The following is a 16,678-nucleotide window of genomic DNA, read 5'->3' as shown; positions in this document are numbered from 1 at the left end:
TAACCGGGATAAAAATTACACATTACATTGTTTTGGTACATTGAAAATGTATTATATTAAGCGAGATATTCTTTTAACCGATATTGTACTAAGCGGGCTCGACTGTAGTACGTGCGTATAAATGTCTGTCCGGATTAAGCGAAGTCCCGTGTAATAGAGTATGGTCCGGATTTATAAGGATCAGCATCATTTGCATTGGCCCCCCCCCCCCCAGAAAACAATTAAGAAACTAGCTCCTTTTGTTCACAACGAGATAAGAGAGAGAGAAAACGAAAATAATAAACGTACACTTGCAGAATTTTTATCACATTTTTCGCGCAAATGAACGAATAATATAGTCACGTGCTAAAATATCTTAATTCATCTAACAATCTCTTTTGTCTGGTTATCGTCTACGTTTTAAAAGATCGCGATTAGAATAAGTATAGTTTCTAAGTATTCTTGGGCCAGTTTTCGCTGCTTTATCAAGCAGTCATGGCCGCCAGCACCACTTCAGCCCAGTATTTAACGGTTTTTAGTTTTAAATCACTGAATGCAACAAGTGTTATTTGGACAGCTTTTTTATCATTTGTCGTAGTCGCTGTGTTTGTGTTAGTGAAACTAATTTTGAGGCGTTATAGCTACAGTAAAGGAATTCCGTCTAAACAAGTGAATTTGTTCAGCATTCTCGGAAATTTTGCGGATTTTCCACCGGAGAGAGCTAGGAATGGATATTCCTTCAATGTCTGTGAGTATTAATTGACGAGGTTAAGTGGAATGGTGAAATATTTATTCTGTTTTTAGCACAACTTATTTGGTAATATGTGTACCTTAAGTCTAGATTAGCCGCTGAACTGCTCCGCTGCAGCCCAATATTTTACAGTTTTCAGTTTTAAATCGTTGACTGCAACAAGTGTAATTTGGACGGCTTTTCTGTCATTTGACGTATAGTCGCTGTGTTAGTGTTAGTGAAACTAATTTTGAGGCGTTATAGCTACAGTAAAGGCATTCCGTATAAAAAAGTGAATTTGTTCAGCATTCTCGGAAAGTTTGAGGATTTTGCACCGGAGAGAGCTAGGAATGGATATTCCTTCAATGTCTGTGAGTATTAATTGACGAGGTTAGGTGGAATGGTGAAATATTTATTCTGTTTTTAGCACAACTTATTTGGTAATATGTGTACCTTAAGGTTAGATTAGCCGCTGGACTGCTCCGCTGCAGCCCAATATTTTACAGTTTTCAGTTTTAAATCGTTGACTGCAACAAGTGTAATTTGGACGGCTTTTCTGTCATTTGACGTATAGTCGCTGTGTTTGTGTTAGTGAAACTAATTTTGAGGCGATATAGCTACAGTAAAGGCATTCCGTATAAAAAAGTGAATTTGTTCAGCATTCTCGGAAACTTTGAGGATTTTGCACCGGAGAGAGCTAGGAATGGATGTTCCTTCAATGTCTGTGAGTATTAATTGACGAGGTTAAGTGGAATGGTGAAATATTTATTCTGTTTTTAGCACAACTTATTTGGTAATATGTGTACCTTAAGGCTAGACTAGCCGCTGGACTTCTCCGCTGCAGCCCAATATTTTACAGTTTTCAGTTTTGAATCGTTGACTGCAACACGTGTAATTTGGACGGCTTTTCTGTCATTTGTCGTATAGTCGCTGTGTTTGTGTTAGTGAAACTAATTTTGAGGCGTTTTAGCTACAGTAAAGGCATTCCGTATAAAAAAGTGAATTTGTTCAGCATTCTCGGAAACTTTGAGGATTTTGCACCGGAGAGAGCTAGGAATGGATATTCCTTCAATGTCTGTGAGTATTAATTGACGAGGTTAAGTGGAATGGTGAAATATTTATTCTGTTTTTAGCACAACTTATTTGGTAATATGTGTACCTTAAGGCTAGACTAGCCGCTGGACTGCTCCGCTGCAGCTCAATATTTTACAGTTTTCAGTTTTAAATCGTTGACTGCAACACATGTAATTTGGACGGCTTTTCTGTCATTTGTCGTATAGTCGCTGTGTTTGTGTTAGTGAAACTAATTTTGAGGCCTTATAGCTACACAGTAAAGGCATTCCGTCCAAACAAGTGAATTTGTTCAGAATTCTCGGAAACTTTGCAGATTTTGCACCGGAAAGAGCTAGGAATGGATATTCTTTCAATGTCTGTGAGTATGAATTGATGAGGCTACGTGAAATGGTGCAGTGCTGCAGCGAGGGGGGGGGGGGGGGTAAAAAATCCCACAGGAGCCATTGGTTTTAACATGAATGCAAATTCTAATACAGTAGTTTTCGCATATGAAAGAGCTGTTTTGATTTTAAAAAAACCCTGCAGATGGTATTTTTGATCAAAAACTCCCCTTCAGAAGGTATTTTTGGTCACAAAATCTCCCTCAGAGGGTATTTTTTATTTAAAAAAAAACCCCCCGCACTAAAGGAGGTATTTTTGATTAAACACTCCCCCTCCCCAGAAGGTATTTTTCATCAAAAAAAAAAAAAAAACCTCCTGAAGGTATTTTTGAACAAAAAATCCCCTAGAAAAGGTATTTCTGGCTACGTTAGTGAAATGGTGAAATATTTACTCTGTCTTTAGCTTAGCTTATTTGGCAATATCTGTACTTTAAAGCTAGACTTGCGTAAGTCACATTATTGCTGCTTTGCAGGAGAGAAAAAAAACTTTTGTTTGGTTCACACAAAGGATGGGGTTTGCGCTCTTTTATGCTGGTAAATAGCAAAAAAAGATTTTTTTTTAAATGAAATTATGTTGTAATGACTCGATGCGGACTACTGCCGTGTGCAGGTAAATGGCAGTATTTGCAGAAATGAGTTTTCCAGATATTTGAAGAAATGTGTGTTGGATTATATACTAACTATAGGGAAGTGTTGGACTTGTAATCTTGTACAAGAAAGCTAACGTGCAATAGATGACAAGAATGTGAAAAAAAATTAAAATTGAAAAATTTGCAGTTTTTGCCCTTTTCCTGCCTACGACAGAATAAGACTCGACATGTAAAGCCGTTTAATAACCTGAAAATTGCCATTTTTGGGTTTACGCTTATCTGGCTCTGTGGGACAGGTATTTTACTATCTAGTAACACAAAGTTAGGGAAGTCAGGAAAAAGTTATCTCTGAAGATCAAAGCATATGATATCAAGTAATTTTCAAAAGATAATACTCATATTTTAATATTTTTTTGTAAAAATGATAAAAGTTCTTGCTATTAGCATTTCAAATATTAATTGAGACCTGCTAATATTCGGTGCAGTATTTGTTTATTTAATACTAGCTGTGTCACCCGGCGTTGCGCCGTGTATTTCGAAAATAAAAGTTATGTCTACTGACGCATGTTCATCAACTCGAATCGAATCGAATGTCAGAGGCGGCGATTAGGGAATTATAAGTGCGAGGGCAAGACATTTTTGGACGCTGAAGACTTTACTTTTGACTTTCTTTGGGTGATTTAAAGGGGAAAGGCTTCGGAAACTGTTCTCCAGAAAATGATACCGAGCAAATTATCATGACATGTATGAGTTTATTATCATAACGTGGACAAGCAAATTACCACAACAAGGGTGAGCAAATTAGCGAGAAAATCACTATCCATTATTTGTAAATATACAGGCGAACCAAATGACCTTTTACTTTTCTCTCTTTCGGTGCTTAATTGCACAGGTTTTTATTTTGATGAGGTCTACAATCTGAGTGCCTTGCCTCCCTTACGCGTAATATATATTTTATTAGACATGTAAACAAGACATGAAAGAATTTACATCACAAAGAAGGGAAAGTACAACCGGAGCGAGGGTGGGGGTCGAACCCACCGCCTCAAGTGTGCCAATGTCAAGCAGTCACTTAGACCGCTCGGCCACTGAGGCCCCTTCTTAATTTTCTACTAGGGCAAAACCGTGCGGGTACCACTAGGTTTGGAATGAACGGCAAAAAAAGATTTATATTTGTGCAAACTCAAGATAACGCTTACCAGAGACTCAAGAGAGGGGTCCAAATAGGATTGGAAACGTGTTTGTCTTATCGCGATATTTTTTTTTTTTTTTTTTTTGAACAGTAAAGAAACACATGATCGCTACTTTTAGCGACTGGGACTTGATTCTTTTTGGTGGCCATTTTCAATAAAGTGGTTGCTAGTTGGCGACTGGCCACCGCTAATCTAGAGCGTTAGTATTAGCGATGAGTAAGTAGTTTTTTTTTTTTTTTTTCCAGATTTACTACAGACCCTCAGTGCTTACAGTCATCTTTTCAAGAAAGAAAAGCTGTACTGCTTTTGGATTTCATACTTTCCTTTCATAGTGCTCAAAAAGGCTGAAGCAGTAGAGGTAATTAGCTCTGAAAAACAGCAAAAGCATTTCTTTTATTATTTTTCTCAAATACAGTCGGATCTCGATAACTCGAATATTCCTTTATCTCGAAGTTTTTATTGGATTCCCAAACTTTTGAGACTACTGTGGAAACTTACCAAAACTCGAACGTTTTAGCCGGTTTCTTGGGACTTCGAGTTATCGAGAGTTCACTGTATTTAGATGTACAGTCGTGTCCGTTAGGGCGAAATCGAAGGGAAGAACATACAGTCCGTACTAGCAGTAATTTCGTTATAAAAAGTTTGATAAGACACAGTATTACGCTACAGCCGCAAATTTCCTATAGTACATGGCTTCGCTAATAAACGAGCGCGACAGTATTGTGTTACAGGCATTTGACCATAACACCAGGAAAGTGAGGGCCGTTTTATGACTGGCAATTTGCGGATGTGACCATCTTCTCCCTAATACGGAGCAACAATAACAGGCAAAATCGTCGATAGGTGGCTTCACCGTCACCGGTCACCTCCAGAATTTGGGTATTCGATTTTCGGGAACCAACCTCCTATACTCGACTCTAGGTAATTTGTTTTAAGACTGAGTACAGGATTTTTGGGCCCATAGATTTAGCAAGCCAATAATCCGCATGTACTCAGTGGATATTTTGTGATTTCAGGCACTAAACCCGAGATTCTTCGATTTCGGTATCTGTGCTCTCTAATAATAAAAGCTGTGCTCCCTAATCCTAAAAGCTGTGCTTCCCAAAATCAGATTTGATTAAAAAAATATGATTTAAATAAAAAGTTTGATTTTTTTTTTCAAATTTATATATATTATTCATATTCAATAAAATGATTTTTTTTGCCATGATCATCATCATCATCATTATTATATTTCAAAACTGATACTATAAGTATATGGTAACCAAAATAGGAAATAAAAAACTTTGTTTCGAATCTGTTTAAATATCGTTTAGAGATTGCATCAACTGCACTTTCATATCTCGTTGTGCTAAGATTGCAATCATTGAACATCGTTAAATTAAATTCTTCATTTAAAAATTCCATTAATGGTAGATTTTTATCATCTGAAAAGTTGATGTTGAAATCTCCACTCAAAATCAGTGGCAAATCATTAAAGCTCTTCCCAATTTTATCTTGAAGTAATGCAAAAGCGTCTTTAGAATAAATAAATAAATTTTTATTCAGAAATTTTCATATTGCACTTGAAGACTTACCCGGTGAAATACAAACCGCAACCATAACAATTAGCTGTCAATTTTTAGAGTGGCAACGACAAACACAATGTCTCACCGATATCAGAAACATTGTTTTTACTCATCTAAAAAAGGTCCAGTGCTTCACTGCAGACAAATTACGTGGGGGGGGGGGGGGGGGGGCGGGTGAGGACCGAACTGACGATGGACAGCTTGTTCTGTTTTTGAGACAGATGCGCTGCCGATCGTGACACTGAGGCACGTAAAGGAGCAGAGAGAAGTCGCGCATGCGCTGTAATCCGGTGTTGGTAGGGTGACGGCTTTTCGATGTCGTGAAATAGATGGTTTTTTCCCACTTCAAAAGTGCTCAACGCGCCTAAAGTAGTTTTCACTTCAAAAAAAAAAAAAAAAAAAACGTGCGTCGTGGGACGCTCGGCAGAAGTGATAACTTTCATACGATTAAATTATTATCATTATTTAATCCTATGAAAATAACAGTTAGCTTATGGTAACTATAATAAGCAACGAAATTTATTCATAGTATGTTATCTACAAATCTTGCAAAGACTGCATCAAGTACAGTTCCGTGACTTGTAGTGGCTTCTTCTGGCTTATTAATCTTTTGTAATTGTAATTTGGACTGTAGAAACGATACTAAACTTTTAGTTCGACCAAAAGCAAAATTAACATTAAAATCTCCGGTTAAAATTAAAGGAATTGTATAATAATCTTTATTAACTAAAGCAGAACCTTCTTGTGTATAATTTAAAAGCTGTTTATGAGTAAATTGAATAATACTTGAAATACTTTTGTTTGGAGATATACATATGTTGGCAATAATAATTTGATGCTTTGTTTCATTCAGACGACTTCAAAATTGATCTAAATGAAAAATAATTTTATTCTTTGATCACCATTAAGACTACTTTTAAACATAAGTTTTGATGTCGGCGCAAAAACAGTAGATTAAATGACGCGTCGTTTCTAGATATTTCGTTTATCAGAAAAAACACTCAAACTTACGAAACATCTTAGATTTCATTCTATGATGAACAAATTAATTGTTTTTTTTTATTTTTGCTTTCTCGGCCGTCCCCAACCCCCGCGTTGCGGGGTCTGCGGGGATGAAGTTCGTTTAAAATATGTACACCTTATCACAGTTCAAAATCCTAAATGAAGTGAGATATTTTTAGTATAACTAATCGCAAAACTGTTTTTCATTTTGAAAATAAATTTAAAGATTAAATGCTGTTTTGAATATACATTGTTTACAAAGTTATTGGTATTATATTTTATTATTAAACTTACCTTTCGTTAGGAGATTGCGTTATGTTGCGACGATCATCCATCTTCTGTTAGTTTCATGACTTTTTCTACAACTACTTAACGCTTAAAGATGACCCAAAGAGCAAAGAAACAAAATTTCCCCGACCATGCGCGCTTCTGTCGTATGCGCGAACGAAAGGAATGCCAGAAGAGAGTTGGCCGTTACGCGCCTTATGTCACAAATCGGTTTATCCTCCCATAAGAAGTTATCATTTCAAAAAAAAAAAAAAAAAAAAAATCGAATACAAAAAGAACTATTCATCGAATGTTTTTCAGAACAGTCTACAAACTTTCCCAGTAGTAACCTAGAGGAACTGAAAATTCCAACGAAATCGGTCCGGTAGTTTTCGAGTTTAAACCGAACGTACAAATTTGGAGTTTGAGTTTTATTTATGTGAAGCGTTTACGAAGTAATTGTTTTGCTTTTACATGGATTATCCGGATTTTCGTTTATCCGGATCCCTTTTGGTCCCGGTTAGTACGCATAAACAAGGTCATATTGTATTTGCAAAATAGTCTTATAATAAAGTAATAATAATCAATAGATTGTCCTTCGCTCTAATCAAATTATTTTCTCCACAGGATGTGATATGTGGCACTAAAATGATGGAAAAGGGTTGGGTGTACAAATGGTTACATCCCTGGTTAGGTACAGGATTACTCACTAGGTAAGTAGTTAAACCAGCGGTTCCCAACCTTTCTGCTTGCGCGGCCTACCAGTTTTGCAGAAAACACGATTGGGGCCCATTAACAAATAAAGGGTGTTTTTTTAGAGGTATAGAACTTTAAGTTGGCAACACTGTTTGATATGTGTGCCATTTTGACAGCTTTCACTTGTTTTGTGTTCACTTCGGTTTGCCATTTCATCATGAATAGACAACAAGGCGGTGCAACATGCCACACAGCGCGTGTCACAATTGATTTATTGAAAGAAACGTTCGGTGAACGAATAATTTCGCGTAATGGAACCGTGAATTGACCTGCAAGATCATGCGATTTAACACCGCTGGACTACTTTTTGTGGGGCTATGTGGAGTCTCTGGTCTGCCCCGATAAGCCACAAGAAGATTGACGCCTTGGAAGAGAACATTCGCCACCTTATTACTAACATACGGCCTCTATTGCTGCAAAAAGTGAGAAAATTGGACTTTCCAATTGGCTTTTCTCCGAGCAAGTCGAGGTGGCCATATGCCAGAAATCATATTTAAATAAAAATGGCAAAGAATCATCTTTCGAATAAAGCAACATTCATGGCAATTAACAACATTTAACCGTGTTTTATTTGAACCTAAAGTTCTCTACTTCTGAAACAACACCCTTTACATTACTTTCACAGCCAAAATTTACTTTCTGGAAGGGGGAGGGGGGGGAGTCCTGTATGTAACTGGTGTTAAGTGTAAATAATACCGTATTAGGACTGAAAGTGCGTTAAAAACAAGAGTTCTGGTGATGTTTATCTCTTTCTTCCCTTTTGTTGCACCACAGGTATAAATATACTGTACAAGAACAATTTTCAAAATAATTTTTAAGGAAGAAAATAATTTTTTATTGCATTCACTTAGCTCGCATAGCTGTAAGGAAACTCAAGAACAAGTCATCAAAGTTAAAGCTCCATGGGAGTTTTGGTGTTATTTTTCCTCTCTGTAAGAAGTTGATATCTGGACTGAAACTGTATAGTTTTAGTCTCAAATAAGTCACAACATTCAATGCATTTCAATATATTTTTTTTTAATTGCAATGAAAAGTCTCATTCAAATAGGTAGGTTGTCGAAAAGCCCTTCAAGTGTCTCAATTCACTAGTTAGTCATGCCAGTTAAGTGAAGGAGGAGCATTTTTCACTTCCAGTTTGTAGGAATTTTCATTAAAGAAGTTTCTAATTCATTAGATTTCATCTTCAATTATAAGGGGAAGTTCCTAAGAAATATGAAAAATCTTAATCCTGAAGTTCCTTATTGGCGACTAGAGGACCCGACAGACGTTGTTCTGTTCAAACTTTGTAAACTGAAAAGTTAAAAAATTTTAATAAATTATCAAGTGTTTGAACCGTTTTGTTGAAAAAAATAAGTAAAAAGGAAATATTTTAAGCTGCTTGGTGTCAGAATGCGTATATTTATTACAACTTGATTTATCTAATGTCGACTGAGCAGTTATTTTATTAACTTTTTTTTCTCCCGTACGTGATGGTTTGTTCCTTCAGCTAAACTCAAAGGATAAAAAGCGTCCTCAGATATTAAGTGTAAAAAACTAACTACGCATCTAGAACAAACGGGAAATCCCGCTGCAACATCCCCCACATAAAAAAGAAGACAGTTCTCTGAATAAGCGAAAATCACTCATCCCCCCCCCTCTCCCGATGCAAAATAAACACATTCTTCAACTAAAATGACTAAAAACTCTTTAAAAACGAAAAGCAATTCTTTGCAATTTGAAATGATTCGCCAAATAAACAAAAAATACAATAAATACAATAATACCTAAAGCACCGATCCAGTCACATGGTTCAACTACGACGACAGAACACACGTTTTGCGTGAACTTTACTTTACCAGTACTTTACTTTAAAATATATGTCGGGACCTAAAATCGTTGCTTTCAAGAAATGAAGGCTTCACTCTCTCTCTCTCTACGCTATTCTCAATTGACATATCACAATAGGAAATTTCATTACAGAAAGCAGAACTGACTTTCTTATTGTCCTTTGGCAACGAGTTAAATATTTATTTCAGTTCTCGCTCAACAATAGGTTAAAATAAATATTAATCATTTGGGAGATTTTACCATCCAATGTTTAAATTAATTAATTCATAAGCAAAAACGTTTCCGATTCGATCGATCGCGCTTCGAAACCATGCTTGCCATAACTTAATTACACATAAGAAGTTTGATCAAAATCGGTCCAGCCGTTTAAAAGCCTTATGGTGACAAACGTCCGCACAGAAAATTTTTATATGTTAAGATGAGCCAGGGAGAGTTGTGACGGTATATCTAACAAGTAAATTTTCGCTTAAAAAAACGGTAATTAATACCCCACGATTTATCTTGGTTCAGATTCTCGACCAGTGTCCACAGCCCAGTAACACGCTGTTCGAGGCCCACTTGTGGCCCGCGGCCCATGGGTTGTTAACCGCTGAGTTAAACCATGACTTTGTGCAATCAATATTTTATGACATCACCACTCTGTTGCCGCCCTTCTTGTCTAGTAGTCAGTAAAGTCTGACTGCGATGGGAAGGTCCTGGGCTCGAATTCCGGCACGGACATAGCTGTACTTTATCTCTCCTGTCCTTGTCCTCTCTTTGTGTGAGTGTGTTGTTGTGCTGTGAACAGTTGCCTACCCCATAAACGGGTCCTTATGGCATTTGTGTACCGTGGAAGTCAGACTTCACACCAAATTACAGTACAGTTGGAGAAGTGATGCAGCGTACCTCAAATTGCCTGCCTAGCTGGCACAAAACAACAACCACTCTGAACGCGACAGACCCGAAAGTTGTCGGTTCGAAAATAAAGTTCTTAAAATTCTCTTTTGAAAAGTTCCAAAAATTCTTAAGTTCTCTTTTGAAAATGTTTAGTAGAACTTTACAAAAGGTATTGTATCAACGAGCTGCGTCGCCCGGCTTTGAACGGTCTACCTCGAAAACGAAAGTTTTGTCAAGTGACACGTGTTCAACAATCAGGCTTGAACAAAAAAAAAGTAAAATTTCGCAGTAGAAAGCCTCAAAATAAAAACCAGAATTTTATTTATTCATATTCGAGAAAAAAATGGCAACAGATCCTTCTTTTCAATGATTTTCATAGACTAATAATAAGAATAGACCGAGCTATAGCAACCCTTTTGCTGCTCATAAACCAAACTGTGACTGGTGGATATCCTAGCAACAGCGGGTGACGATCAACGCCCGCAAGAAATAAAATAAATAGAATTGATGGAACGCGGAAGAATGATCTTTTATGGAGTCCGATTTGTAAATTTGTTATTCTAAGTTGTAAATATTTTGCTAATATAGTGAGTTTTTCGTTTAGATAGTACTGTGCATTTTCTTTAGTCAATTTCAATAACTCTCTAAGCAATTAAAGATGCAAGTGCCCAAAAAGAATCGGCAACCGGTAAGATTTTTACCTACAATTTCAATTTAAGATACCGATTAGTACATTTTTGCGTTAACGCAAAACGTTTACGCCATTACGTTCACGCCAACGCTGACGTAGCAGTTCCAAATGAAATAAAAGTTACTGAAAACTGTGATCAAAAACTAATAACTAATGTCAAAATAATACATAACCAAAAGAAAAACAGTTCAATCTCTGCACCTGGAAAAAAAATTTATAATGAAAACACATTACGTCTTAAAATACATGTCGAGTGCCAAACTGTAGATAATGTTGCCATCTAGCAACCATGCTGCCAAAGTTTTCGACAAGCCTCCAAACCGGTCACATGATGTATACATGAACCAATTTTTTCAACTGCAAGTCTGGGAAAGCTCGGTCTACTCTTATTATTAGTCTATGATGAATTTCTTCAGGCAACAAATCTATATATATAATTCTCTTACGTGCCGGCAAATGAAGGGGTGAATTTCTAAACCTCTGTTGGCAACACTTCGCCGATAAATCATGTAAACAAACTTCTACGTTGTTTTGAAATCTTGAATCACAGAATACTCAACGAACTTTTTTTTTTTTTGAGATGAGTTTGAGTCGGGCTGTGGCCCATTTCAACCTTAATCAGCAAAGAAAAGCTCAAAGAAGGCAGGAAACCGTTCTTGAATCCAATTTAAGACGAGCCATTTCCAGAGTTGTATTCTCTGATTCGCTGCCGATAATTTTTAGCGGCTGGGGAATTTTCAGTCAGCAGTTCCTTCAACAGATCAGGTGCGTCACACAATGCCGGTAACCGCACCTTTCCGTCATGGCAACATTTAGTATATTTATTTGCAGTATTACGCTCTTTCTGCCAATAAAGAGCACCACAAAATTCGCATTCTTCACACATTGCTCCACAATCATGTTCATCGGCAATGTTGTTTTGAACGCGTAGGCGCTTTGAGCGTCGTCTATTCTCTGCTTCAGTACGACAGTTCAGTTCAAAATGAATAACCGAGAAAGAATTTACTTTATTCCTTTTATTCTCAGCTGAAAGGTTTCGCCAAATTTGTTTAGGGTTATAGTAGTTTTAGTATTGTGCAAGCAAAGTAGCCTTGGCGAGTTTTCGCGTTTTTAGTTAAACCATTTTTTGTTCGTGACGTGGCAAGGATTCAGAATAACAACAAGAAGGACAAACGTTTGAGAAAATATGTTTGGTGCTCTCTGAGCCTGTTTTTAGTCATGGCCAGCTCTATGTGGCATTATCAAGAACAAGATCTTTTGAAGCAGTGTCAGTTGTGGCTCCCAAACGGGACATTTTTAATTGTGTATATGAGGAAGTTTTCTCAGATTAGAATATATAAGAGTGTAAATATGTAAATATATATAAGAGTGTAAATAATGTAAATACATCCCTCGGGGGAGCCTGTAACCCCTAGAGGGCGCGTCCCCAGGTGGCGGATAGGGGAATGCCTTCATTGGTTTTCCAATGGGTGGTAGAAGGGAAATAAAATACCTTCCGCGAACCAACAGGTAGAAGTGCAATCTCTCCAAAGCAATGACAGACACTTTTGTATCTATAATGGTAAAGTTGTGCACATTGCCAAGGCAGTCATCTTACATACAGCAAAGTTAAACTGTCGAAAATCTGGCTAAAGCAGACAAATTAACATTATGAACGTAATTTTCATATTGGTTAAATGGATGGTGACCTAAATGCAATTACCAACTTTAATTTTTACGGAAAATTTTAGCTAGGCTAATGTATTGGCATACAGCGAGCGAGCGAAGCGAGCATGGATCGCGAAGCGATCCACAGGGAACTGCGTAAGCAGTTCCGGGGGTTGGCGAGCGATAGCGAGCAGGGGGCGATAGCCCCCTAGTTTTTAATAAAAGCATTGTTACGGAAAGCTGAAGTGAAGCACTGAATAATAATTTGAATGAAGGATAGTCTTACTTCGAAAAATAGGGATTTTATGTCGAAATCTAAGTACCGTAATTAATGGTTTTTAATTGATATCTCTGCTAAGTATTATCGAAGGATTATGTTAAATAGCTAAACATAAAGACGGTAAACTGACAAATCTATCGATACCTGGTTCTATGGTCGGTAGCGTTCGGGAGAAGTAACTTGGACATACATATACATACATAGGTACATACATAGATACATACGCTCAGTTTTAATCATTTATAAGATTAACAAAATTATGTAATATTGTGAACTGTTTTTAGCAGTGGACGACAGATTTCAAAACCACGATTTTGTACAGAATTTTGGCAAGATCTGTAGAAAATTACTTGTAGTTCTTGTTTTGAGAATTATTATGCTGTATGGAGCTGTCCACAAAGGATGTCACGCTTTGAAGTGAGGCTTATGATAAGAGGGAGGGAGGGGGTAACACGAAATGTGACATCAGGATTTTTTAAGAGCAAGTTAATAAAATATAGCGTGATGTGTGACAAGGGAGGGGATGTATAAGGGGGTCAGAAAGTCGAAAAAAAAATGTGGCATCATTTAAGTCAAACCCTACGGTAAATGTCAAATGTGTGTTGGCAGAAATGGTGAAAAACAGTTGTGCTGGTGATTTATATGGTAAATGATCAGAGTCGACAAAAATTTCGGAAAGAAATGTGTTATAATTTATGTCAACCCCTTCAGTAAATGTCGAATGTGTACAGAAATGGTGAAAAACAGTTGTGCTGACGATTTATACGATAAATGATCAGAGTATCGAAAAAAATTTCGAAAAGAAATGTGGCATCATTTATGTCAACCCCTACAGTAAATGTCGAATGTGTACAGAAATGGTGAAAAACAGTTGTGATGATTTATATGACAAATGATCAGAGTCGACAAAAATTTCGAAAAAAAAGTGACATCATTTACATTTATGTCAACCCCTACAGCAAATGTCTAATGTGTGTTGACAGAAATTGTGAAAAACAGTTGTGATGGTGATTTATATGGTAAATGATCAGAGTCGACAAAAATTGTAGAATCGTAGTCGCAAGGAAACTGTTTTTCGCGACAGACAAATTAAAAACAAAAGTAGAAAAAAGTCCTCGCCTTGAACTAGTCGAAAGACGAAATTGGTGATTAAATAACTAAATACATGTGTTAGATTTCAAACTACTAATTTATTAAACTTCTTTGCATTGGTTCACACATACGTCCGACGTCAGTGATACACTGTTCAGAAAAAAAAAAAAAGAATGAGAAAATGATGATTGAATGACCTAAATTTTTCACAGAAGTAAATACAGTCGGCCCTGCCTTAGCGAATATCGTTGATTCCATGAAATATTATTCGATTAAACGGGGTATTTGGTCTAATGAGCCAAATATCACTAATTCTTGGATAGGCGACGAAGTTTGAGGGATCGTTTTCAAATAATCCGTTTTTATCATGGTTCACTCTGCACTTATCGTGCAGAGTGAACCATGATAAAAATTGTTTGAATGTGTTGCTAGTTTGCTAGCGATCCCTTACGATTCGTCGCCTGTCCAAGAGTTATTGAAACTCGGCTCATTAGATCGCTGACACCTTTTTCGATTTTAAGATATCGAGCTGGGATTTTTAATGAGTTGACGGATTTATTTGAGCTTTGAATTATGAAATAAATTGCTATCTTTCGCGCATGTGTAGTGAAAATTCAATTGCTTTGGACGTTCATATTTCATCAAATTTTCAATATTTTAACTTTAATTTTTTTTATTATATTTCTCTTGTATGCTGCCAAATATTCTGAAAGTTAAGTAACGGTTGACGGAAAACTCTGCGTGCTATAAGCCGAAAACCTTAAAATAAAATTTGCATTTTTGAAAGAAATGCTTACATTTCCGTGGGTATAAAAGATATTTTTCCAAAAATATAAAAATAAATTCTACATAGTTTGCACAGTGCCGGCAAAAAAAATCTTTACATTTGATTGGCAATTAAAATTTTTACATGCAAACTTCTTGTTATGATTTTACTTGGCATGTTCCTTAGTGATTTGACCGGATAGGAATATTCGACCAGATTGTGGCCGCCTGCTGATTCAGTATCAGATAAAACTTGGAAATATTTAATCATTTCTTGCAATGGTAAAAACTATTTGCACTATCGCTACTTCTAGCAAAACAGAAAGCGAAACTTCAACAAAGAGGGGGAATGGGGGGCCGAGTCTCTGAGAAGTCTTACGTAACAAGGGAGTAAAATTTATTACTAACAGATGGCGCTTAAAAACGAAACTTTTTTTCAGATCGGGAGTTAGATGTGCCATCCATGAAACCAATAACCAACTAATTATTTTATCATGGCTTGTGTTAATTACATTATAATAATAATTTTTGTTATAAAATTACTGGTAACGTTGCAAATATTTAATTCTGGGCAAATAATAAAAGTTAATCATGAAAGAACTAATTCGCAATTCCAATAAACTATAGGGGCGCTGCAACCACAGTCTAATGGCGGATGAAAAAGGTAAAAGAAACAAATGCCGGAAACTTATAACTTTCTTTGAAGCTTAGTGATTGACAGTAATTTTTCCTCGTGATGGTTTGAAACTTTCTTTTCTAATCCTCTGAAATTACATTACACCACAAACTGTCTGAAGCATGTAATTTACCAGAAAGATAACACGTGGAACAGAATGTTTTACCTTTTTCGGTAGTATTATTAATCACTGCAAGGTAGCGTATTTGAGCTATGGAGTTGCGAGTAGTCTAAGGTAAAATTTGTTTAAAATAATATTAATCAATTCAATTATTTTATTCGTATTGCCTACCAGTTATATTTATAGTGTATTGTATATATAATTTTTAAAAAGTTCGCTTTAATGCAACATGGTGTAGTGTACCATTGAGTTATAATCATAATTAAATGATTCTGCTTCACAAAATGCTTGAAGGAGACGGAATAAAACCAATTGGGAATGTCGGCGTCAACAGAACTTACATTGCGGTGCAAAATTGTCTGACTTGGTATAGCGGATTATGCCAATGTTCCCGAACTGGAACAAAGAAGTTAGATCGATTTTATTAAGAATACATTTCTGCTGGAATATTCTGTCATGTTTGATCAACAAAATGATCCATATCGTCCCTCTATAATATCTAAACAGTTACGCTTTGTTTTAAATTTTTTAAATTCCTTGACTAATCTTCTAAAAAAATAGAATGGTTTTTAATGTAAATGGAGGGGGAAGGGTCATGAAAATATTTAGAATTTCATAGAGGGGTCATGAAAATTAAACAGTCTTGAAGAGGGGCATCTAATTTATTCGGTAAATATATGCTCATCCTCCGGCACCCCCTTGGCAGTATTAAATGAACATCCCCTTAGAAAGAAAAATATATTCTTCACAAAGTTCATGCAATGAAGCAAGGATCTAACATATCCGGAGTCTTTGTTGACTGTTTCGTTAAAAGATGATGTTGTTATTGTTGTCGTGTGCCGTCTAGGTTGGGAAATTGGAAGCAGGTGCGAAGTCCGACTTCCAAAGGACACACATGCCAAATGGACCCGTTTTATAGGGTATGCAACCATTCACAGCATAACAACACATTCACACAAACAGGGCCGGATTTGGAAATGTGGAGGCTCCGAGGCAACAAAGGAGTAGAGGCCCCAAATCAGGGTTCGAAAAGATCATCATATTTTCGAAAATATCCGATAAATTGATATATATCCGAATATTTTGATATATATGTATACATCCGATAAGTTAGGATATTATGTAAAAATTTTACTGTGGGGGCCCCTTTGTTCTGGAGGCCCC

General features: G+C 36.5%; 1 protein-coding gene across 2 annotated transcripts in view; it reads left to right on the top strand.

The window, feature by feature from the left end:
• Positions 1-464: 464 nt before the first annotated feature.
• The window catches only part of LOC129224510 (cytochrome P450 4V2-like), a 74,147-nt gene continuing 57,933 nt past the window's right edge, over positions 465-16,678 (top strand). For both annotated transcript variants that reach the window (XR_008580697.1, XM_054858972.1), the window contains exons 1-3: positions 465-727; positions 4,192-4,304; positions 7,411-7,496. Coding sequence is in view for 1 of the 2 variants with exons in the window: in XM_054858972.1 (XP_054714947.1) it covers positions 475-727; positions 4,192-4,304; positions 7,411-7,496 (452 nt within the window). In the remaining variant the exon portion in view is untranslated. The remainder of the gene's footprint in view (positions 728-4,191; positions 4,305-7,410; positions 7,497-16,678) is intronic.

This window comes from Uloborus diversus, chromosome 6 (assembly GCF_026930045.1).
Source record: "Uloborus diversus isolate 005 chromosome 6, Udiv.v.3.1, whole genome shotgun sequence".
Classification (NCBI taxonomy): Eukaryota; Metazoa; Arthropoda; class Arachnida; order Araneae; family Uloboridae; genus Uloborus; species Uloborus diversus.
This window is presented reverse-complemented; position numbering and strand designations above follow the sequence as displayed.